The sequence below is a fragment of the Pseudonaja textilis genome, chromosome 11 (genome assembly GCF_049901715.1).
Source record: "Pseudonaja textilis isolate UNSWEBS1 chromosome 11, rPseTex1.2, whole genome shotgun sequence".
In the NCBI taxonomy this organism is placed as follows: Eukaryota; Metazoa; Chordata; class Lepidosauria; order Squamata; family Elapidae; genus Pseudonaja; species Pseudonaja textilis.
This window is the reverse complement of record NC_142000.1, coordinates 4,218,109-4,241,852: the sequence shown is the minus strand read 5'-3', so window position 1 is coordinate 4,241,852 and position 23,744 is coordinate 4,218,109. Positions and strand designations below refer to the sequence as shown.

General features: G+C 43.9%; 1 protein-coding gene across 2 annotated transcripts in view; it reads left to right on the top strand.

The window, feature by feature from the left end:
• Positions 1 to 23,744, top strand: part of CPNE2 (copine 2) — a 122,628-nt gene that overhangs the window by 27,509 nt on the left and 71,375 nt on the right. For both annotated transcript variants that reach the window (XM_026714370.2, XM_087940461.1), the window contains 2 exons: positions 10,478 to 10,657; positions 19,773 to 19,847. In XM_026714370.2, coding sequence (XP_026570155.1) covers positions 10,478 to 10,657; positions 19,773 to 19,847 — 255 coding nt within the window. The remainder of the gene's footprint in view (positions 1 to 10,477; positions 10,658 to 19,772; positions 19,848 to 23,744) is intronic.

Below are 23,744 nucleotides of genomic sequence, written 5' to 3'. Positions count from 1 at the left end.
CAACCGTTAATTTAGTGACCGAAGGTACAACGGCGCTGAAAAAAAAGGTGACTTACGAACGTTCTTCACACTTATGACCATTATGGAATCCCCAAGGTCACGTGATCCAAATGGAGATGCTTGGCAACTCATATTTATGATGGTTACAGTATCCCCTTGGGGTTACCTGATCTCCTTTTTCAACCCTCTGACAAACAAAGTCAATGGGGAAGCCAGGTTCACTGAACGACTGCAGTGATTCAGTTGGCAAGAAAAGTCGTAAAATGGGGCAAACCTCACTTGAAAACTGTCTCACTTAGCAATGGAAATTTTGGGCTCCATTGTGGTTATGATTTGAGGACTAGCTGTATTTCCTTCTTTATCTAACAGAACAATGTGATCGCAAGAAAGATATGGCTAGTCTAGAGAAAAGAAGGACCAGGGGTGACATGATAGCAGTGTTTCAGTATTTGAGGGGCTGCCACAAAGAGGAAGGGGCAACCTAGGCTTCAAAGCACTTGAAGGCAGGATCAGAAGCAATGGATGGAAACTAATCAAGGAGAGAAGCAACCTGGAATTGAGGAGAAACTTCCTAACAGTGAGGACAATTAACCAGTGGAACAGCTGGTCTCCAGAAGTTGTGGGTGCTTCATCACTGGAGGTTTTTTAAAAAGAGACTGGACAGTCACTTGTCTGAGATTGTATAGGTTCTCCTGTCTGAGCAGGGGGCTGGACTAGAAGACCTCCAAAGTCCCTCCCAGCTCATTCATTCTATTCATAGAATAGATGCTCTCAAGCACTTGGGACTCAAAGATGCACCACCTCTGATGACAGAGCATCCAAATTGTCTTAACAGCTAACAATCTTCTCTGAAGTTGCCACCAATCATTGAAGAAACCTGGAATGCTTCAAGACTAGCACTCTGATTACTCCTTAAGCTTTCTGGGACCACCAGTTACATTTAGGATAATAAATGAGTTTGTCTTATGGTGGCAGGTGTTGTCATTGCTTAGAGGACTTCATTTCTTAAGGGTCATTTCGAATTTGTCATTCTGTTGTGTGGCAGTGAACGTGGAAATTAATTATTGTGAGCAGTGTGAACGAGGGATTTGTTTAGTAATGTTCTCTAGGCAGATGTTCCTATTGCTTTCCTTTGACAAAATGGCACAAAACGGGATGGACAGAAATCAGAATGGAAAAAAAATATATCATTGTCTTCAATGCTAATATATTCAGAGAGGAGACAAGCTGTACCGCCCAAGAGCTCGGAGCTGATATTTGCAAGCTGTTGGGATTTCTCTGTGAATATCATTTAAAAAAAAAAAAATTAAGTGGACCCTGGTTTCTTACAGCCAAATGTATTGCTACTTTCTGCAATTTTGCAAATCGGGTGGCAACTTTGTTCTGGTGGGTGGTAGGGAAGTACAGCTCAATCAGTCTTGCAAAATGCTGTTATTAAATCCAATTTCAGTAAACAGAGTTTTAGGGTCCCTGTGGAGGTGATTTCTTGGTCAGGTCTTCCTAATGGAGCTGACATATGTATTCTAATGAGGAGTCCTTGGTGCTCTTTGCTTCATTACCAAAACTAGATATCATCATCAGTGCAAACTCTACTCCCTCCTAGTTTGGTAATGAAATGTCAGCAAGAAAACTGTCAACCTCAGAGAGCACCACAATCATTTCCTCCTCCTCCTCCTCTTCCTCCTCCTCCCCCCTCCCCAAATTACGTTCTTTACTAGCCCTGATGATGTTACCTAGGTTGGGTAATGAAACATCTGCAAGAAAACCAACAATGTCAGAGAGCACCAAGGACCCCTCATTTCAACAAATATTCTCCTTTGGGGGAAATATGAAAATGGCTCCTTTTTCTCTGTGTCTTTGCACTAAATTCACTACAACCCCCCTTTTAAAAAATACCACCTGAATACATGCGCAATGGTGTAATGCTCACGTCTCTAATGTAAGACCTGTACTATATTTTAAAACAGTACAGTATTTTTAGTTGTTCTGTGTTTGTTATCTAAGCACAGTACAGACACTAATAACAATTGCATTGTGGTCTAAACCTAAAAAAAAATCTATCTACTTTACCGGCTTTATCTAACCCTAGCACGATCGTAATTTATATTAGTGGCAGGCATTACAGATGATAAGAATATTTATTCTAGCTTTGTAAAAGCCCCGAGAACAAGAGAAGCGTTTGAAGGGCCTTTTAAAACCTCAGGAAACCAGGCTTCAATTGTTGTTCAAAGGAGGTGGAGGAGAAAACTGAAGTAGCCAGGGAAAACTTGAGGGAAAACTGAAAGATCTTGATTGTGACCTAGAACCTCAATTGCAATTTAATTATTCAAATGACTTGGTGTCCCTTGAATGCATAGCCCAGAAAGTTGGTATGGGCAATTTGAGTTCTTGTTTCTGAAGACCAAGATAATGTAAGCCAGTGCTTCTCAACATCAGCACAACTTTAAGCTAAATGGAATTCAACTCCCACAATCCCCCAGTTGACTGGGGAATTCTGGGAGTTGAAGTCCACGCAGCTTAAAATGGCTGGAGTTGAGAAACTCTGAGGTAAATAATTGACGGAAGAAGGAATAGGACCTAATGGATTGTGAGAATAACCTTGGGAGACAGGAGGAAGAAAAAAAAAAACAATCCAATAAGAGAAACCTGAGTCCCAATCAGAAAAGTAATTTGAGAAAGCTCTCAGAAGAGACGGCCCCCCACTAGTTCTCTGGAAATTAAAGGCAGGATTTTTCTGAGAGTCAGAGAGCAACTTTTTCAAGCGGTGTCTTTGTTCTTCGGTTGATCAAGGCTTCCTCACGCTGTGCGTTCTGATCCTCCTGGCTTTAGCACTGGAGCATTTATGATGTAGGCTTTAACTTTTTTTTTTTTTTGACGTATGTGTAAATATATATTCTGGGTTATTTTTAGACAGCTGTTGCTGTTTCATAAAGTGCCCATTGAGGAATGAAAGGAACAAGCTCTGAATGGACTCACTGTGAGATGCGGGGAGAGCAGGAAGGGTGGCAAGAACTGGGGAGAATCTGTAATGGGAAGAGCGGGGAGGCTGCCGCCATGGGAAGCTCATCCCAGGAAGAAGAAAAAAAAAATGAAGTGTTCCGAATGCTTCCTCCACATCTTGTCCCTTTTAACTAAAGTAACAGTGGGCTCATTCAAGAACAACGCAGTTGTCAATCTTTAATTAACCCTAGTTTGGGCAGGAAGCCACAATTAGCTGTGCATGCCAAGCCACGGACCAGAAACGTGCAACTTTTTCCAAGCCATGAGGAACGCCAAAAAGAATCCAACAGGGCAAGAAAAGAACTAATTTTATTTTGATACCTGTTTTTTTTTTTAATCTGTTATTGCTCTCTTATTGGTGTTGCGAATGGCTTGCCTGCACTTGAACAATATTTTCTTTCCAGTCTTGCTTTTGGTTGATGTAATCTTTTCCTGTGCAACTCTGCCGTTTAAGAAGAGATTAAGCAACCATTTGTCCAGGATGGTACAAAGTTTCCTGCCTTGAGCAGTGGGTCAGACTAGAAGACCACTAAGGTCCCTTCCAACTGTATTATTTTGTTATTCTTGCTTCCTTTTCAATATTCATAACATTCTGCCTCTTTTCCTAAAATCCCACCTCCAGATACATTGGGGATACAGCTCTTATTCTGGTTTGGGGTGATAATGTCACCCCCGCCAAAATATTGTAGATCAATTGAGTCTCATTCAATTTTGCAACCTCTTTGCTCTTTTCATAGGGTAGTTTAAATTGCCTTTGATTTTAATGTGGCACAAAACATACAGCCCGCATTAGCGGACTGGGATATTGTTTGCCTTGATAGCAGGATATGATAAAAAAAGAGTCAAGATAACTCTCATAACTTGGTCAGGAGTTTGGAGTCTAATCATTTCTGAGACGTACGATTTCTGTGAGGGCAGGCACACCGGTGGTGCAATTGAAAACTTCACCCAGTTTTGTCTGTTGCAATGCCCATAAAGATGCCACTCTATAAAGCCTTAGTAAGACCACACCTAGGGTACCGCATCCAGTTTTGGTCACCACACTATAAAAAAGATGTTGAGACTCTAGAAAAAGTACAGACAAGAGCAACCAGGATGATTAGGGGACTGGAGCAGAGGTGGTATTCAGCAGGTTCTGACCAGTTCTGGAGAACCGGTAGTGGCAATTTTGAGTAGTTCTGAGAACCAGCAAATTCTACCTCTGACTGGAGATTTTGCAGTATCCTTCCCCTGCCATGCCCACCAAGTCACGCCCACAAAACCGGTAGTAAAAATCCTGGACTGGAGGCTAAAACATACAATGAATGGTTGCAGGAACTGGGCATGGCTAGTCTAGGGAAGAGAAGGATCAGGGGAGACAGGAGAGCAGCCTTCCAGTACTTGAGAGGCTGCCACAGGGAGGAGGAAGGGGTCAAGCTATTCTCCAAAGCACCTGAAGGCCAGACAAGGAAGAATGGATGGAAACTGATCAAGGAGAGATTCAATCTGGAAATAAGGAGGAAGTTTCTGATAGGGATAGCAATCAACCCATGGAACAGAAGTTGCTTTCGGAAGTTGTGGGATCTTCATCCCTGGAGGATTTCAAGAAGAGACTGGACTGCCATTTATCATTTATCTGCCTTTCCTCCATCTTTGCAGGAAAGAGCATATCTGCCCTTTTCGGATCTGTGTATTTATTTGCAACAGCTTTGTGTCGCAGTCTCCTTCCTGAAGTTGAGCTGAAAGCTGGCATCAAGAGCCGATAATTTCATATCTGTCTGAAAGATGTTTAATGGGTTTTTCCTCACCTCATTCATCCATCAAAGCACACAGAGATTCAATTAAATAGCTCCTGTAAAAATCATCCGAAAAGTGCATTTTTGTTTAAACAGCAGTCCGGGAATCCTGTGCAAATAAAGAGTAGGGGGGGCTTTGTCCCCCTTATCCATTCAAAAAACTAAGTCAGAACAGAGTTGGAAGGGACCTTGGAGGTCTTCTAGTCCAACCCTCTGCTCAAGAAAGAGACCTTATATCGAAAGTCTATGGAGATTCTCAGTCATCCAGGTCATGGAAACCATATAACATTTCAGAAAGAGAGCTGTCCAGTCTCTTCTTAAAAACCTCCAGTGATGGATCACCCAGAACTTCTGGAGACAAGCTGTTCCACTGGTTAATTGTCCTCCCTGTTAGGGAGTTTCTCTTTAATTCCAGGTTGAATCTCTCCTTGGTTAGTTTCCATCCATTGTTTCTTGTCCTGCCCTCAGGTGTTTTGGAGAATAATTTGAACCCCTCTTCTTTATGGCAGCCCCTCAGATATTGAAATACTACTATCATGTCACCCCTCATTCTTCTTTTCTTTAGACTAGACATTAGTGGTGGGATTCAGCCAGTTTGCACCATTTCAGGAGAACCGGTTGTGAAGTTTCTGAGTAATTTGAACAACCGGTTGTTGGAAAAAATCATTAGGGCAGAGAACCGGTTGTTAATTTATTTGAATCCCACCACTGCTAGACATGCCCAGTTTCTGCAGCTCTTCTTCATATGTTTTAGTCTCAGGGCCTTGATTCATCTTAGTTCTCTGCACTTTTTCCAAAGTCTCAGCATCTTTTTTTTTGCAATGCAATGACCAAAACTGGAAGCAGGATTCCAGAGGTGGTCCTACTAAGGTTTTGTAAAGCGGTACAAATACTTTACTCAATGGTGAATGTAACAAGAGCCGGTCTGTGAACCTCGATCTGAAGCTATGCTGGCTGCAAAGGACTGGAGATAGGTATGTAACTGCTCAAAGAAAAGGAGAACCATAAAGAAAGCAAAAATATTTGTTTTTGCAGATGCAAGCGTATAGCATTCTATGCGCAGAAAAGCCGCATCCCAAACCATCAATCCCGGGTTTCTAAGTTCTGCTGTGTAATTACTACTAATACATAGCTGATTGCTTGATTGCTACCCTCCCAAACAATCATGTAAGAATCGGTTTGGAGAAGATAGCTTGAGTTTTTTCTTCGCTTTCTCCTCCCTGACAGCTGCCTTGCAGTAACTCGCTGTTCCATTTCCCTACCAACCTTCCGGTATTTTTAGCAAAATTACCATATTGTGTTGTGCCTTTCCAAAAATTTCTCTCCAATTTTTTTTTTAAAAAAACACACATATTTCTGCAGAAAGCTGTTTTTTTTTCTTCTCCTTCCCGCTCTTTTCTGCAACTTCCCTTCCCTTCCCCCAAGATAGATTTATTTCTAGCTTTCAAAACGTTGGCAGTTTTTGTTTTAACCTTTTCCCTTTGCCAACGCTGATAGATCTCAGAGTAAATATTAAAGGAGCCATTTGCAGTTGCCAACTGTAAGTTGGTTGTGGACGTTGTGGTCGCAGGAGATAACGAGGGGGCTGCTTTCAACAGGAAACAAAACCGTTGCTACCTACTGAGCTTGGTAAATTGGGGACCGATGCAAGCAAATTGTACGTCATCCTCACCTTATGGCCGTAACTGGGACCAGAGCTTCCGTTGCTAAGCAAGATGACGGTTCAGGGCATTCAATTTTTACGACTTCCTTTGCCATGGTGTGAATCATTTATTGCAGTTGTTAAGTGAAGCACAGGGTCATTAATTGAATCCAGCTTCTCTGTTGGAAGCCAGCTGGGAAGGTTGTAAATGGGTGATCACGGGTGATTCGAGGATTCTGCAACTGTTATCAATACATCCTGTTTGACAAGAGCCCCAAACTGGGATCGTTTAATTCTAGGGATGATGTGATGTGAGAGGATTGGTCAGAAGCTACTGCAGCTAGAATTGTATTTGCTCAAAATTGGAAAAATGAGAAAATTGCAATGGAAGAGGAGGTGATTAAGAAAATAATGCAATGTGTAGAAATGAGTAGATTAACGTTAGCAATTAGAAAGCAAGAAGAAAAAGAGTACTTTTAAGATTTGGGATTTATTTTATCAATGGCTAAATGGAAGAGTAAAAAATTGAAGTATATTGTAATAGTCATGATATACTATAATTGATTATTTTTGAATAAGTTATACTATGAGTGTAATCTAGTAAGAATTGAGATTTGCTTTTAAAGATAGCCTGGAAATGAAACTAAAATTTTAATGATAGCATAATAATGAGATAATATGATATGGAATGTTGATTAAGATACAATACGAATGTAAAGTTAAGAGGAAAGGATTATAGATATTGTGCACATGATATATATACCAAACCTATAGGCCAGACAAGGAATAATGGATGAAACTGAACAAGGAGAGACTTAACCTGGAAACAAAGAGACATTTTCTGACAGGGAGAACAGTCAACCCATGGAACGGAAGTTGCCTTCAGAAGTTGTGGGAGCTTCATCTCTTTCAAGAAGAGATTGGACTGCCATTTGTCAGAACTGGTATATAGGGTCTCCTGCTTGGGTGGGGGTTGGACTAGATGAACTACAAGGCCCCTTCCAACTCTGTTAATCAGGTATGTGAGGTTTTGTGTCACCACCTGACCCTCTAGAAATCATGCAAGAAAGCCATGCTCGCATCACCTCCACAGCCTGCAAAAGTCATGTGCGAATGGGCATGCATTTGGTATGATTTTGGGAGGCTGTGGAAAGCATGGGCCATGCCCTCATGTGGTCTCCCCAGTGTCCAAAAGTCATGCATGAGTGGGGAGTGATTTTTGTGGGAATGTTGTGTGGTGCTTTGAGAACCGTTGTGTAGCACCGGTTGTTTTGAATTGCATTTGTCCTTTCAGGCTCCATTTCTCTTGTTCTTTCCCCCTGTGTATAGTACACGTGTTTGTGTATTTCCACAAAGCATGCACTGAAATGATTAACAGGAAGAGTGTAAGCGAGACACGTTTCAGCATTGACCCTTCTGTGAGTTCCTGGTTGAGCAAGGGAGTGTTTTTTTTAACAGTATGCTCAGCATGTCTTAGTACTGAAGGTATTTCTGGCATTTATTCAGTCAACGTGCCCAGATTGATATGATGAAATATTGCCAGTTTCTTTAGTTTGGGGTTGGCATCCTAGTTGGCTTGGCCGAGTTTGGTTGATTGGCACTTCCTAGATTTTTTGTGAGAGATGTCAACAATAGAATGTTTGCAGACAGGTTGGGAGATGTGAACCTCTTCTCCCCTCTTTATTTCATAAAACAAGATCCTGCAAGGCTGAAAAACAAAAATGTCATGGTATTGTTATGAGAAAATGTCTTTGGGAGGTTGGAAAACACCTGCAGAAGTGTCCTTGGTTCTCATGGGTCGCCTTCTTGATGTCTGGAGCCTACATTCCATTTCCCTGCCCAAGCGAGAGAAGCTTCATCTGTGCATGAGTGAGATCTAGGTAGTGCACGAAACCACAGTGCTCCCCTTCCCCCCTTAGTTCATGGAAAAATTGTTTTCCACGGAACCAGTCCCTGATGCCCAAAAGGTTGGGGTCCCCTGCTTTAAAAAGGAATTTAAATATTTATTTCGGAGATGACCAAGCTGACCCAGAGGAGGGGTCAAACACATCAGTCCAGAGTCCCTTCACACCCACAGGTGATCTAAGTCCAGCCCATCTTGAATTCCACTGACTCTTATCCCCCACTAATTTCCTTTGGGGTTAGTAGTTCAGATTCTTGTAGAGAAATCAAGTTCGCTACAAAATTTATTCTCAATAAATCTTTATATCCATTTGAATATGGGTCTCTTGATTTTCCTGGCGTTAACGGGCAAATAAGGCAGTCTGAGTTACTACCTAGTTGCATCTCCCGTAGTAATTCACCAAAAGATTTCGGGGGGATTTTTCATTCTCTACACAGCCTCCAGCTAGATCCAGCTCCTTTTTTGGACCTTGCCTTTCTTTTGTTAGGTTCTCCGTCCATACCAAATTTGGACCTATTCCGATTCAACAGAAAATCTGAGGCTCAATCGTGTCCATAAGTGTATTTATTTATTTATATTTATTTATTTTGTCAAGCAATTATAAGATAACAGGTATAAGTATAAACATAGTTATGGATACATGAAATGGATACATATAAGAAAAATTAAAAAGAAACAATAGGACAGGGACCGTATGCACGTTGGTGCGCTTATGCACGCCCTCTACAGACCCCTTAGGAAAGGGGTGAGGTTGATAGTAGACAGTCTAAGGTTGAAGTTTTTGGGGTTTGGGGAAGAAACCACAGAGTCAGGTAGAGTATTCCAGACATTGACCGCTCTGTGGCTGAAGTCGTATTTCCTGCAATCAAGTTTAGTGTAGTTGAGGACTATCTGTCGTTAAAAGAGACACTTTACCTGAGAAAGGGACACAGTGGCTAGGGACCTGGATAAGAGGATGGGGAAAAGGAGAATTAGAAAGTTATCAGCGCGAAGGTTGCACGTTAGGTAAGCTATACGCACGCTTCAATTTCAGAAATAGCATCACTCTCTAGTGTTCCTTGCTGTGAAATCTCAGTGGGGAAAAGCACAAACGACATTCCTGTTGTGTTTGTCGGCTTCCCTGGGGGGGCGGGCGGGATTGTAACAGTTTGTTCCTAAAGAGATAAAGATTCAGCAGACAGTTATGTAAACAGCTAGTTGCAATCCTCTTCATTACCAGTGAAAGGACTCTACCCTATGTATATGGAGATATACTCCGGATCTAAATTGGAAATCGTTGGGGTGCTGAAGTTTTTCTAAATCCATCCTTTGCGCTTCATTGCACCTGGTTAACGGGGTTTGATATGGTCATAAGACTAATTCAATTAATAAATGACTCCAAAAGGTGAGAAGCAGGCTCGGTGAAGGATCCCTTGGGGTTTTTTTTAGGCAGCTGTTGAAAAGCCCAATGGGGATTTGGACGGCTGGTGTGAAAAACTAGAGAAACTGCAAGAAAGCTGTGCTCAGATCCAGCAGGGTCTCTGTTAATCACTTTTATTTTTAAACAGTGTTATTACATGAACTAATAAAAAAATAGAACAAATGTAACCAGTAGTATTAAAAGATCGACACAACCACACTGATAAGTGTAGCAATAAAGGAGGACTGGTAATAGTTTTATGAATGGGACAAGTCCCCAAACTTTGGTTCATACAGTATTGCTTTAGTCTCGTTCTATTGAAAAAAAAGATTGATTCAAATGTTGGCAAAGCAACACATATCAAATCAGGTGCAAGATGTTTGTTTCCAGTGTAGGATGATAACTTTTTTTGGTCAGCCTCCATTTGTAAAAAATTCAGTCTTGCTCTGTTGATAGCTAGTCACACATTGGTAAGTTAATTAATATTAAAAAGTATATAATAATTCAACAGATGTGAGAAATGTCCTTGTTACCCAGTTACCCACCAACTGGTACAGTTTGCAGATGCAACTTTGCTAAACTATGGGTTGAGTATCTGGTGGACCATTATGAAGAAAAAAGTTATTTTCAGATTGAGCCTCACAAAGGTACTTCCACCATATGTCCTCAGCCTTGAATTGCTCTCAAGGAAATATCACTTCATTCACGAGGATTGATTGAACTCACTGGTTCTTTCCTTCCACTTTCTTGTTTTGTAGATCGACAGGACAGAAACGGCAGTGAACAATCTCAACCCGGCTTTCTCCAAAAAGTTCATCGTAGATTATCACTTTGAGGAGGTCCAGAAGTTGAAATTTGCCTTGTTTGACCAAGACAAATCAAGCATGCAACTGTACGAACATGACTTCCTGGGCGAATTTTCTTGTACTCTGGGATCGGTGAGTGTGGCTGTGAATTTCTGACTACCAATGCTCTTTGGAAGAAAGAGGGTAGGAAAAAGTGATGGGAAAGAAGGTTGAATCCTTAAGCTGGTGGGAGCCATTGAGTCCATCAAGCTGAACCCTCTGATCAGGTCAAGAATCCAAGCTGAAACGTCCCTGACACATGCCTCTCCATCCTCTGCTGCAGGACATCCAGAGAAGTTGGTCCACCACTTTTTTGTGATATCTCTTAGATCAAAGCCCCACCTTCAGTTTCTTCGAAACAAGCTCAATTCCTGGTGACTTCATAGACTCATCCTTGTTGTTTCCTTGGCAACAGTATGAAAGTACTTTGCTGTCTTCTAGAAAGTTCAAAGCTTTGGGCTTTTGTGATAGTCTCCCATTCAAGAGTAGACTAGATCAGCGGTCGCCAACCAATGGGCTGTGGCCCACTGGTGATCTGTGAGAAAATTTTGGTGGTCCGCAGAGAAATGTCACCCCCAGAGCACCCCCCAAAGCAATTAATCCAGGCTGCGTGGGAACCCAAGGCTGCACCACCCACATGGCCTGCGGGAACCCTCCCCGCCCACTCACTCCTTACCCGGCAAACTTGCCTGCTAAATTGCTATTTTTCCTTTTTCTCACCATCAGCTGTTCTGCTGTGCTGGGAGATTTTAGATTAGCTAGAAAGCAGGAAATGGTTGGATTTCTTGCTTTCTAGCTACTCTTTAGATCTTTGGCTCTGCTTTTACGCAGAGCGGAACCTTCCTTAGGACTGAAGCACTGCAGACTCAGGTAGCCAATGGCAGATACATAGATCTCTGAATGAATCTGTGATTCTGTGAGCAACTCAATCCGCCTGCCTGCTTTGCCTGATTTTGGGAAAAATTTGCGCTTTTTAAATAAAAAATTCAATATTTATATAAATATTTATAATATTTACCTACAAGCTATGCCCAACCAGTCACATGACCACCAAGCCACAGCCACAAATTAGGCCATGCCCACAGAACAGATTGTTAAGAAATTTGAATTCCACCCCTCATGCTGTGGGGGGAGGAGGGGGGAGAGAGGTTAGATCAGATCTCTCTCTCTCTCTCTCTCTCTCTCTTCTCTTCTCTTCTCTTCTCTTCTCTTCTCTTCTCTTCTCTTCTCTTCTCTGTCTCTTTCTCTCTCTTTGTCTTTCTCTCTCTCTTCCTTTCTCTTTCTCTTTTTCTCTCTCTCTTTCTCTGTCTCTCTCTTCCCCTCTCTTCCTCTCTCTCTTTTTCTCTCTCCTCTCTTTCTCTCTCGCCCTCCCTCCCTCTCTTCCTCTCTCCCTTTCTTCCTCTCTTCCTCTCTCTGTCTCTCCCTCTCTCTCTCTCCCTCTCTCTCCCTCTCTCTCACCCTCTCCCTCTCCCACCAACGTCAGCAAGCTACCGTCTGTCAAAATTCATATTAGTGAATTTTAAAATTACGAGTTTGGTGATCCCTGAAGTCGAAAAGGTTGGCGACCTCTGGACTCAACCCTGCTTAGTTCTCCAATCCAGACCAGGTCACCCATTGAGACACATGGCACCAAAGATCAGTGACATTCTGGATCTTGTTCTTTGGTACTAGACAATCAAAAACAAGGGGAACATAAAGCAGCGAATCACATTTTGATTTTTTCTTCTTCTTCCCTGGCGTGTGGAGTGATGTTATTCAACCTGGTATTCTATTATTTTGGAGCCTTAGCGGGGAAAAAAAAAAGGTTCGAAGCAAAATTGGGTGCTTTTAAAAATGGAAAGGCCCACCACCTCTGGGAACTGGTGGTTTGTTTTAATAAGGTAAGCAATATGGTGGGGAAAGGGATTGTAGGAGCCCCCCTCCCCCCCCCAAACGGGGTTGGGGACTACATGCGAGTTACTCTCCCTCCCTCCGCTATAAAGGCCTCAATGCTTCTGTCACTTATTCTCAGAGCCATTCAGACATTTGAACTGTTTCTGTCTGTAACAGTTCAGTGAAGACATTGTGGCTGGTGCTTGCTTAAGGTCTAATCATCCAAGAATTTGCCTGCCCTTTTAATAATTGTCTAAACTCATGATTACTCTTGTAGTAGAATGTTCATATACAAAGAAGATAAACGATGAGTTAAGACAAGGAGAGAAAGAGTGGGAGGCAGGGGAAAGGGAGGGGCAAGGGGTGGAGAAGAGAAGGGAGGGGAAGGAGAGCAGAGCAAGGAAAGGAAGGAGAGGGGTCAGGAGGGGAGGGGAGGAAAGGGACAGAGGGGAGGGAAGGGAAAGAAAAAGGAGGGAAGGGAAGGGACAAGAAGAGAGGGAGAGGAAAGAAGAGGAGAGGAAAGGAAAGGAAAGGGAAGGAAAGGAAAGGAAAGGAAAGGAAAGGAAAGGAAAGGAAAGGAAAGGAAAGGAAAGGAAAGGAAAGGAAAGGAAAGGAAAGGAAAGGAAAGGAAAGGAAAGGAAAGGAAAGGAAAGGAAAGAAAAGGAAAGGATGTGATCAGTAGAATCAAATACTGTAACTCTGTTTATCATTTAAGTTGTGGCTGGAAGAAAATCCCCAAATACATTTCCTCCCCCTAAATTTCTTCAGTCGATCCACGGTTTGCTGTTTGGTGGGGTGGATTGTACTGAGAGAATGACTGGTTCAAAATCTTCCAGGAGCTTCTGAGACTTATTTGGGGGGCGGGAACTGCATCCGAGGCAGTGGTGAGCTTCAAAAATTTTTTTTGCAATTTTTGCAATTTTAGCAATTCTCTGCCTGGTTGCTGGGTGGGCGTGGCCATGGTGGGTGTGGCCTAGTCGGCCTCCTGCACCACGGCAAGGATGAGGCTGCCCTCCCCGGGCTCCGGGAGCAAAAACAGCCTCCCCGGACTCCGGAGGCTCTCTAGAAGCCAGAAATGGGCCCATTTCCGGCCTTCCTGAGCTTTCGGGAGGCCCATTTTTCACCCTTTCCGAGCCTCTGTATGTGCCCTGCGCTTACCTGCATACAAAACAGGCCACGTGGAGACTGCTGGCAGGGGAGGGGCAGGATAGGTGCGGCCAGCCAGGATTTGGGGGTCCTCCTGTCTCCTAGCCAGCAACCCTTCACCACTGAGCCCCACTGTCTCTGGGGCCAAGAAGGAGAAATTGCCCTAAATTTCCCCGAGATGCTTGTCTGCGCGAACGAGGACCAACACTTCTCTATTCCTAGTCCAACACCTTCAGCTCTCCTGCCCACCAATTCTGCCAAGAATGTAGGAGATATTTCCGACTAAATAGAACTAGCTCTGCTAAGGTTATGCCATGTGGTTCTCCCTCCTGCAGGAGGGAAGCTACGTTCTGCAGGTAGCCATGGGTACCGTCAGTGGGCAAACAGAAACCAGCTTGCGTCTCTCCTGCACTGAAGAAGAAGCAGCCTCCTCTGTAGGCTGAGAATTCCACCTCTTGTACAAATGGCAACCCTTATTTCCATGTGAACACCCATATGTGCATGGTGTTTGTGTGTGTGTGTGTGCGCAGGCGTGTATATTGATAGGGTGTAAGGCTGAGCGCCAAAGAATGGAGGCCTTTGAACACTGGTGCTGGAGAAGACTCCTGTGAGTCCCTTGGACTGCAAGGTGATCAAACCGATCAGTCCTGGAGGAGATCAACCCTGACTGCTCTTTAGAAGGCCAGATCCTGAAGAGGAAACTCAAAGACTTTGGCCACCTCATGAGAAGGAAGGAAGGACTCACTGGACAAGAGCCTAATGCTGGGAACGATTGAGGGCAAAAGAAGAAGAAGAAGGGGACGGCAGAGGAGGAGGGGGCTGGATGGAGTCACTGAAGCAGTTGGGTTAAATGGACTCCGGAGGATAGTGGAGGACAGGAAGGCCTGTGTCTCAGCTAGGTTTCCTTAGAAAGCATAAAACACAATCTTAGTTCTGGCAAAACCTCTTTTATTTCCACAGCTGTGAATTACGTTCATTCACAGCCAGCCAGGCTTCCCAAACAGTCTTTCAGGGGAATATTTATAAACACCTACCTTATCACAACTTGGAATGCTGCCAGGGAACTAATTGCCAAACGCAGGGCAAGGCCAAACTCAACACAGAGTCCAACAGAACTTTTCAAAGCTTGAATCGACCAGACGAACTAATTGCTTCCTGCAAAAGCTCACGTCCCATTTGCTGTTCTTTTATGTCCTATCGGAGGAGCCAACCATCTCCGAGGTGTGGCCTTACTTCTCAGTTGACCCTGCTTTCTCAGTTGTTCTTGTTTTCTGCTAGCCCTTTGCATGTGCAGGCTGGGAACCAGTTCCAGAATCACCCCCGCCTCACTGCTGTCTGAGTCTGAAGGCAGCTGATGATTGCTAGCCTGCCCTGGCCCCATCCCTGCCTCTGATGCAGAGCCCTCGTCCGAGCCCTCCTCAGCCTCCAAGACTGGCCCAGGTTCCTCCCCAACCTCCTTACTACTGTCCGATTCTGCTGCCAGCTTTGTCAGCCGCTGGAGAGCCACAACATCTTGGAGGAACATTGTCCATGGGGTCACGATGGGTCGGATACAACTTCACAACTAACAACAACTAACAACAAAATCCAAATGAGGGGGATGGTTCATTCTCCAAGCTTGTGGGTTGGTTTCCAAACATTGAGCAGAGTTTAGGGAATGTCCATATTTCTCTGTTTATAAGGGCTTCAGGTGTGGGTGTATCAAGTGAGGGTCTTGTGATGGGTCAGGTATGAATCACCAGTGGGTCTTGTGATAAGGAGATTACATCAGGTGAGGGTCATTGGGATTGAACTTCTGGTTGGGAGGTTTGCATAGGTTGGTCGTGGGTCGGGGCTGCCTCTGGTTGGCTGTGGGGTTGATTTGGATTCTGGGTGGTCCGTAGGCTGGTTGTGGGTCAGTGTGTCTGTTGATGGAGTTGTTTGTGGAGTGCCAGGTTTTGATGGACTTATTTCCAGGTTGAATCTCTCCTTGTTCAGTTTCCATCCATTATTCCTTGTCTGGCCTTTGGGTGCCTTGGAGAATAGCTTGACCCCTTCCTCCTCTCTGGGGCAGCCCCTCAAATATTGGAAGACTGCTCTCCTTTCTCCCCTCGTCCTTCTCTTCACTAGACTAGCCAGGCCCAGTTCCTGCAACCATTATTGTATGTTTTAGCCTCCAATCCCCTAATCATCCTGGTTGCTCTTCTCTGCACTTTTTCTAGAGTCTCAACATCTTTTTTGTGGTGTGGTGACCAAAACTGGATGAAGTACTCTAGGTGTGGTCTTACTAAGGCTTTATAGAGTGGTATTAGTACCTCCCTTGATCTGGATTGTATCCCTCTGTTAATGCAATTTAGGATTGCATTGGCTTTTTTGGCTGCTGCTGCACATGGCTGGCTCCTATTTAGCTGGTTGTCCACCAGCTAAATATGAGCCAGCATGCAGGACCCTCCTCTGAGTCCTCTCCAGATTCCCAGACTGGTCCCTGTTCTTCCCCACTATCCACTTTTGCGGTCAGCTCCGCAGACCACAACACATGTATGTTCGTGTGCACTTTCAGGTGCATGGTTCACAAGCAGCCCATCAGCGAATTTGGAGAGAGTTTTTAAGGAAACATGGTTCGGCCTACTTTTCTCCTTCTTTTTAATTTCATTTTTACGTCAGGAGGCCGGGCAGCTTAGCCCGATATTTTTAATGCATCAGATCAGACGTGAACTGCCTGCTTGGCACAGATTAGGAGGGAAAAAAAATTTCAGTTCCTGATTGAGTCACATGAGGCAAATCTATCCTTCCCTCGGGATGTTTCTCCCTTCTCTCTTCTCAAAAGTTGGCCGAGTTTGGAATTTTCTACCGATTGAAGATGGATGTGAGCCAATAGAGGTAGCCTTCTGGTCTGGGTTGGACTAGAAGATCTCCAAGGCCCCTTCCAGCTCTATTCCACATTGAAAAAAAGGAAAGGGAAGAAAAGAAAGAATATCTCTGATGTTTCTGAGAGTTGAATTCAGGTTGGAGGAAAGATACTTACTTTAATTTCAATCCCACTGAGATATACCTGGACTGCTTTGGGGTATCACTCTTAACTTGATTTCAAAACTGACCTTTTTTCTATGTTTGCATCATTCATTGAATGATGAACTATCTGAACACATTAAGCCAGTGGTCATCAGCCAGTGGGCCAGGGACCACTGGTGATCCACGAGAAAATTTTGGTGGTCCGCAGAGAAATGTCCCCCCCCCAAAGCAATTAATCCAGGCTGCGCAGGAACACAAGGCTTGCATCGCTTGCATTGTGAACAACACAAGACAGTGAGGGGAGGGGGGAAAGGGTGGAGGGGGGAACTTGCCCCACGCACCTCGCCTGGCCACTGGGCTGCTTCTTTCTGCTTCTTTCTTTTGCTTTTGGCTGCACGCAAGGAAAGCAGCAGAAGTTTTTCTTTCTCCCCCCCCCCCCCAAACTCTGCCAGAAATGAATCTTTGGGACCCTGCAAGGCCTCCTGCTCCAAAAGGCTGCGCCAGCAAAGACTCATTTGTGGCAGAGTTTGGGGGAGAGAAAGAAAGACTTCTGCTGCTTCTGCTGCTTTCCTTGCATGAAGCCAAAAGTCTCTCTCTCCCCACTCCCCCGAGAACGGAGCTGGAGCTGGTATCTTGCGATACCAAATAAAGAATGATGGATCGGTAGGAAAACTGAGTGGGGGATTTTCTTGTAGACTTTTTGGGGGATTTTCCCAGGGTCTCTGGTCTGCAGGATGTACAATTATGAGTTTGGTGGTCCCTGAGGTCCAAAGGATTGGTGACCCCTGCACTAAGCTGTGCACCCACACACCCTTAACTGAGATTAATCCTAACCAAAGCTAGCATGTTGTATAAATGTACCGCAAAAGTAGTCTTGTCTACTGCAGTTGCAACTGGCAACTCCATACTTAAGTGACTTGGTCATAAAGCACATTTCATGGTCTCTTGAATTACTAAACTGATAATTTTTGTGAGAAGCTGCGGTCTTCCTGTCTCATGTGCAACAAGAGAGTTTTGCTCAAAGAATCACTGACACAAAAGAAGCACAAAATGAAATAAATACTCTTAGTAAGGCTGGTTACTTGAAATGGGTGAGTACATATAAATGTATTTTTCAAACAAACAGCTACTTAAAGTTACAATTGCCAAAACATCTTAGGGAGATATTTATTCAAGCGAGATTCAGTGGTCAGATATGGGAGGTTCCATTCTATACCATACAATGGATGTACCTACATTTGTGGAACGATTACAGGTGGAAGATTTGGCTTGCATCCTATTTGATTATTGTTTGTATAAGAGGGTGAGAGGCAGACACTGTGGCTCGTATATGAAACGAATGACTCATTGGGAGCCCCATATCAAAACAACATACCTTATGTGTGGCCAGAATTCAAAAACAACATTTTAATATGGCACAGTACTTGAGCAAAATGGTTTGGCTGAGATCAGCATATGTGGGACTAATTGGGGTAGATTGTAAGGGTGATACTGAAATATAATTTTATCTGATTTCATTTATCTATGTATCAAAGTATTGTATTTTACTCCAATTTTATTTTAAATTTAAATTTGTTAAAAACAGATCATGCGAAACCAATCTTATTTCATTCTTCAACACAGTGATTAAATTAGTAGACCAGCAAAATACTGTGGACATATTTAGATTTCAGCAAGGCATTCGATAAAGTAGACCACAACCTACTTCTTAGTAAGCTAGAAAAAGGTGGAATAGATAGCACCACCACTAGATGGATTCGCAGCTGGCTGGCAAACCATACTCAACGAGTAGTCCTTAATGGATCTAAGTTGACATGGAGGGAAGTAAGCAGTGGGATGTCACAAGGTTCCATCTTAGGCCCCGAACTCTTCAATATCTTCATTAACGACTTATATGAGGGAATAGAAGGGGAACTTACCAAATTTGCAGATGATACTAAGCTGGCAGGAATAGCTAACACCCAAGAAGATAGGCTCAAGATCCAAATGGATCTTGACAGACTAGAACACTGGGCCATATCTAACAAAATGAAATTCAATGTAGATGAAAGTAAAGTCCTATGCTTAGGCAAGAAAAACCAAAAGGACACATATACACCAGGTGAAACCAGGCTCAATAGCAGTAACCGTGAGAGGGATCTTGGAGCCTTAGTGAACAACCAGCTAAATATGAGCCGGCCGTGTGCAGCAACAGCCAAAAAGGCTAATGCAATCCTAAGTTGTATTAACAGAGGGATACAGTCAAGATCAAGGGAAGTATTAATACCACTCTATAAAGCCTTAGTAAGACCACACCTATAGTACTTCATCCAGTTTTGGTTACCACATTATAAGAAAGATGTTGAGACTCTAGAAAAAGTACAGAGAAGAGCAACGAGGATGATTAGGGGACTGGAGGCTAAAACATACAACGGACGGTTGCAGGAACTGGGCTTGGCTAGTCTAATAAAGAGAAGGACCAGGGGAGACATGATAGCAGTCTTCCAATATTTGAGGGGATGCCCCAGAGAGGAGGAAGGGGTCAAGCTATTTTCTAAAGCTCCTTTAGGCCAGACAAGGAATAATGGATGGAAACTGAACAAGGAGAGATTTAACCTGGAAACAAGGAGAAACTTTCTGACAGTGAGAACAATCAACCGATGGAACAGAAGTTGCCCTCGGAAGTTGTGGGAGCGCCATCACTTGAGACTTTCAAGAAGAGATTGGACTGCCATTTGTCAGAAATGGTGTAGGGTCTCCCACTTTGGTGGGGGGTTGGACTAGATGACCTACAAGGTCCCTTCCAACTCTCTGATTATCTGTAATCTAATGAATAAACTATAGTACACCACACCACATCAAATCATATCATACCATACCACACCACACAAAACTACACCAAACTACACCAAACCACACTAAACATGACCATGTGATAGCAGTTCCGACACTTCTCCTTGCCATTATTAAGCAAATTCCATATCGTCATTTGCGACTTCCAACCTCCAGCTTCTCCATCGACTTTGTGTGTCTGGAAAGCAGAAGAGGAACTCACAAATTGTGATCTCATCATCCTGCGATGATGCAACAGCTGCTGATTCAAGGACCAGTCATCAATCTCCTATTTCAGTGCCATCGTAAACTTTGAATGACCTCTGCACGAGTGTTCAGTAAGGGAGGACCTACCGTAACCTATTTTCTTCTTCCTTTTCTTGTTTAGATTGTCTCCAGCAAGAAAGTAACAAGAGCCCTCGTTCTCGGGAATGGAAAACCAGCCGGAAAAGGAATAATAACGGTAGGGTGATCTTTTCAGACAGGTGGCATTAAAGTATGGAATCAAAGCACAGTGATTTATTAGGAGGACATAACGGAGGCGGGTCTCGAACAAAAGAATAGCGGGAGACACATCACTGCAGGCAGAGAGGCATTTCAAAAGGAGAGATTTCAAAAAGCAAGCATGCATGCATATTCATAAGCAACAGTGCAATATATCTCGGTTACTTCCCGCCCTTCTGTTATCTGCCGAGAACAATTGCCTTAGTTAAAAGAAGCATTTGCACATTCAGGGGTTGCTATGGGAATGTTCTGATAAAACTTGCCACAGGCCACTGTGAGCTCTGCAGACACCCCTCGTTATGTCTCCATTTGTCTCCGTGAGCCTTGATGGTTCAGTGGCTAGAATGCAGTATTGCAGGCTGCCCAAGGCCAGGAGTTCAATACTGACCAGCTCCAGGTTGACTCAGCCTTCCACCCTTCCGAGGTGGGTAAAATGAGGAGCCAGATTGTTGGTGGGGGCAAGAGGCTGACTCTATAAATGACTTATGGAGAGCTGTAAAGCACAATGACGTAGTGTATAAGTCTAAGTGCTATTGCTATTGCCCATCCATCCATCCATCCATGGCGTGCAGTGGTTAGAATGCAGCATTGCAGGCTGACTCTGCCCATGGCCTGGAGTTCAATCCTGACCAGCTCAAGGTTGACTCATCCTTCCATCCTTCAGAAGTCAGTAAAATGAGGACCCAGATTGTTGGGGGCGAGAGGCTGACTCTGCAAACCACTTAGAGAGGGCTGGAAAGCACCGTGAAGAGGTATATAAGTTTAAGTGCTATGGGAAGAAGGCAGGCAGGCAGGCAATAGGCTGACTCAGTAAACCTAATAGCTTAGAGGGGGCTGTAAAGCACTCTGAAGCGGTATATAGGACTAAGTGCTATTGCTATTCACCTGAAAACTGATTTTCCCTACAAAAGGCATCCCAGATTTGGTTCCTGAAGTCTAATGCTGCCACCAGAATAATTAATAATAATTAATAATTAAGGTGGGAGTATTTTTACACTTTAACTAAATGCTTGTGGGGTTTTTTAATTATCAAGTTTATTTTTTACTGGATTTCGCTGTTGTATCTTTATTGTTAGTGAACACCATTGTATTGATAGTGAAATGGTGAAGTGATAGAAAAGTATCTCACCATTACTATCCATCTAAGGGGGCCTGAAGTGAGACAGAGATCGAGGTCTATTCATCAAGTTTCTTGGACTAAGTCCAGAGTGGAACTTTTGTTTCCAAGCAGTGAATACAAATATATATGGTTGTTGTTTTTTTAATTGTTGAGCTTTTGGCAATCAAGCTCTTGAGATTTTGCATGACTTTTTTGTAAAAGTGCTCAGAATAACGTGATATTTCCGGCAACTTCCAACCGTTGTGGATGTTGCGTTGTTAATCCCTTTGTAGGAGTAAAAATGGCCATATGGCTGGTAGGTTCAGTTGACTGAATTTATGGGTAGGTGAGGATTTGAGGCTAGATATCGCCTGTGAGGTGTAAGCCTCAGTCCAGCATGTTTACAGAGAAGAGCAACAAAGGCAATAAGGGTCAGAGGGCCAAACCATACAATGAATACTCGAGAGAACTGGGTTATGTCCAGCCTAACAAAGAGAAGGACTAGGTGTGACGTGATAGCTATCTTCCAGTACTTGAGGGGCTGCCACAAAGAAAAGGGGGTCAGCCTATTCTGCAAAGGACTTGAGGTTAGGAAGTAATGTGTTGTGGCCTGCCAGTGGTCAGCGGAGCTGGTGGCAGACTCAGACAGTGAGGAGGTTGGGGAGGAACATGGGCCAGTCCTGGAGTCTGGGGAAGGCTTTGATGAGGGCTCTGCATCAGAGGCAGAGATGGGACCAGGGCCGTCTTGACAGTTATCAGCTGCCTTCAGAATTGGAGATCAGTGGGGCAGAAAAACAGCTGGAGCCCGTTCCCGATATGTGCATGCGCAGAGCTGCCAGGAGAAGCAGACAGTTAAGGAACAAGGGCCGACTCAGGAGTAAAGACACAGGTGGACAGTGAATGGCCCCTCCCATAGGGAATAAAGAGGAGCAAAAGGGGAGTGGTGTTTGCAGGAGACAATTAGTTCGTTTAATTAGTGTGAAGATCTGTTCCTGACTTCTTGCCAAGTAATTTCTGCTACAGTGTGGTGTTTGGAAGATATCGGCCTGGCAACTCTCCAAGCCTGATAAAGGTCTGGAGTTGTGAAATCTTATGAAAGACTGTTTGCCGGGACTTTGTTGGAGAGGAATTCTCTTGACCTAAATAAAAAGGGTTTTATCGGGATGAGGAGTCTGCTTCATGATCGTGGGAAGCCTAGATCAGAATATAATGGGTGCAGGATTGTTAAAGAGAGATCCTACCGGGAAGGAAGGAGAAATTTCCTGACATTGAGAACAATTAATCAGTGACATGGCGATATCGCTGGAGGTTTTCAAGAAGAGATTGGACAGCCACTTGACCAGCTTGGTATAAGTGACCTGTCCTGGAAAGTGGGCTGTACTAGGAGAATTCCAAGGTCCATTCCACCCTATGATTCTGTGTTCTGATTGGCAGTGGAGACATGGGCTACACAGGTACATCAGTGTGTTGGAAGAGAGTTGTTCGTGTGTTTCAAGGGTCGAATCCTTTGGGGCTGGCTCAACTGTTGGTTCAAATCCTGTTGTTGTGTTCCTCTGCTTCCTGGTTCGGAAATCACAACGATATAAGAAGCCTCTGTGGCCCAGTGGTTAGAGTGCAGTACTGCAGGCTACTTCTGCTGACCGCCAGCTGCCTACAGTTTGGCAGTTCAAATCCCACCAAGCTCAAAGTTGACTCAGCCTTCCATCCTTCCCAGGTGGGTAAAATGAGGAGTGAGATTGTTGAGGGCAAGAGGCTGACTCTGTAAACCACTTAGAGAGGGCTGGAAAGCACTGGGAAGTGGTATATAAGTCTGAGTGCTATTGCTATATTTCCATTCTTTTCAGTAGGGTAGAATTCTCTATGCAGTCGGTCAAAGATCGGTTGTCACAAAATTGATTGATTATGGGCCATTGTGTTGGTATTGATTCTTAGCAACCGCAAGGATAGATTTTTTTTCCACGAAGGTATGGCACCAACTTTGTCCTTCGGATCTCTCAATAATGCACGGATTGCCACTCTAACTTTAAATCTTGCTGTTGGCCGTCCTCTTCTTTTCTTTCCTACTAACGTTTTTTGGGGTGTTTTTTTTTTCCAGAGAGCAGGGTTTGAGATTTATTTATTTCTTTATATTCAGACAGAAATGCCATGGAACGGCAAACAAGTCATTGAAACCTTGTTTTCAAGGCTTGCTTTCTGAAGAGGTATAATATAAAAGTGGGGAGGGGCAGAGCACCGTTCAGCCATGGAGGCACAGTGGTTAGAATGTGGCACTGCAGGCTACTTCTGCTGCCTGCAATTTGGCAGTTCGAATCCCACCAGGCTTCAGGTTGACTCAGTCTTCCATCCTTCCAAGGTGGTTAAAATGAGGACCAAAATTGTTGGGGGCAAGAGGCTGACTCTGTAAACAGCTTAGAGAGGCCTATCAAGCATTGTGAAGTGTTATATAAGTCTAAGTGATATTGCTATCTTCCCTTCCTTCCTCCCTCCCTCCCTCCCTCCCTCCCTCCCTCCCTCCCATCCTTCTGAGGTGGGTAAAATGAGGATTGTTGAGGGCAATTCTGTAAACTGCTTAGAGGGCTGTAAAGCACTCTAAAACGGTATATAAGTCTAAATGCTATTACCTATCCATCCATCCATCCATCCATCCATCCATCCATCCATCCATCCGTCCATCCATGATGCACAGTGGTTAGAATGCAATATTGCAGGTTGACTGCCCACTGCCACTAGTTCAATCTTGACCGGCTCAAAATTGAC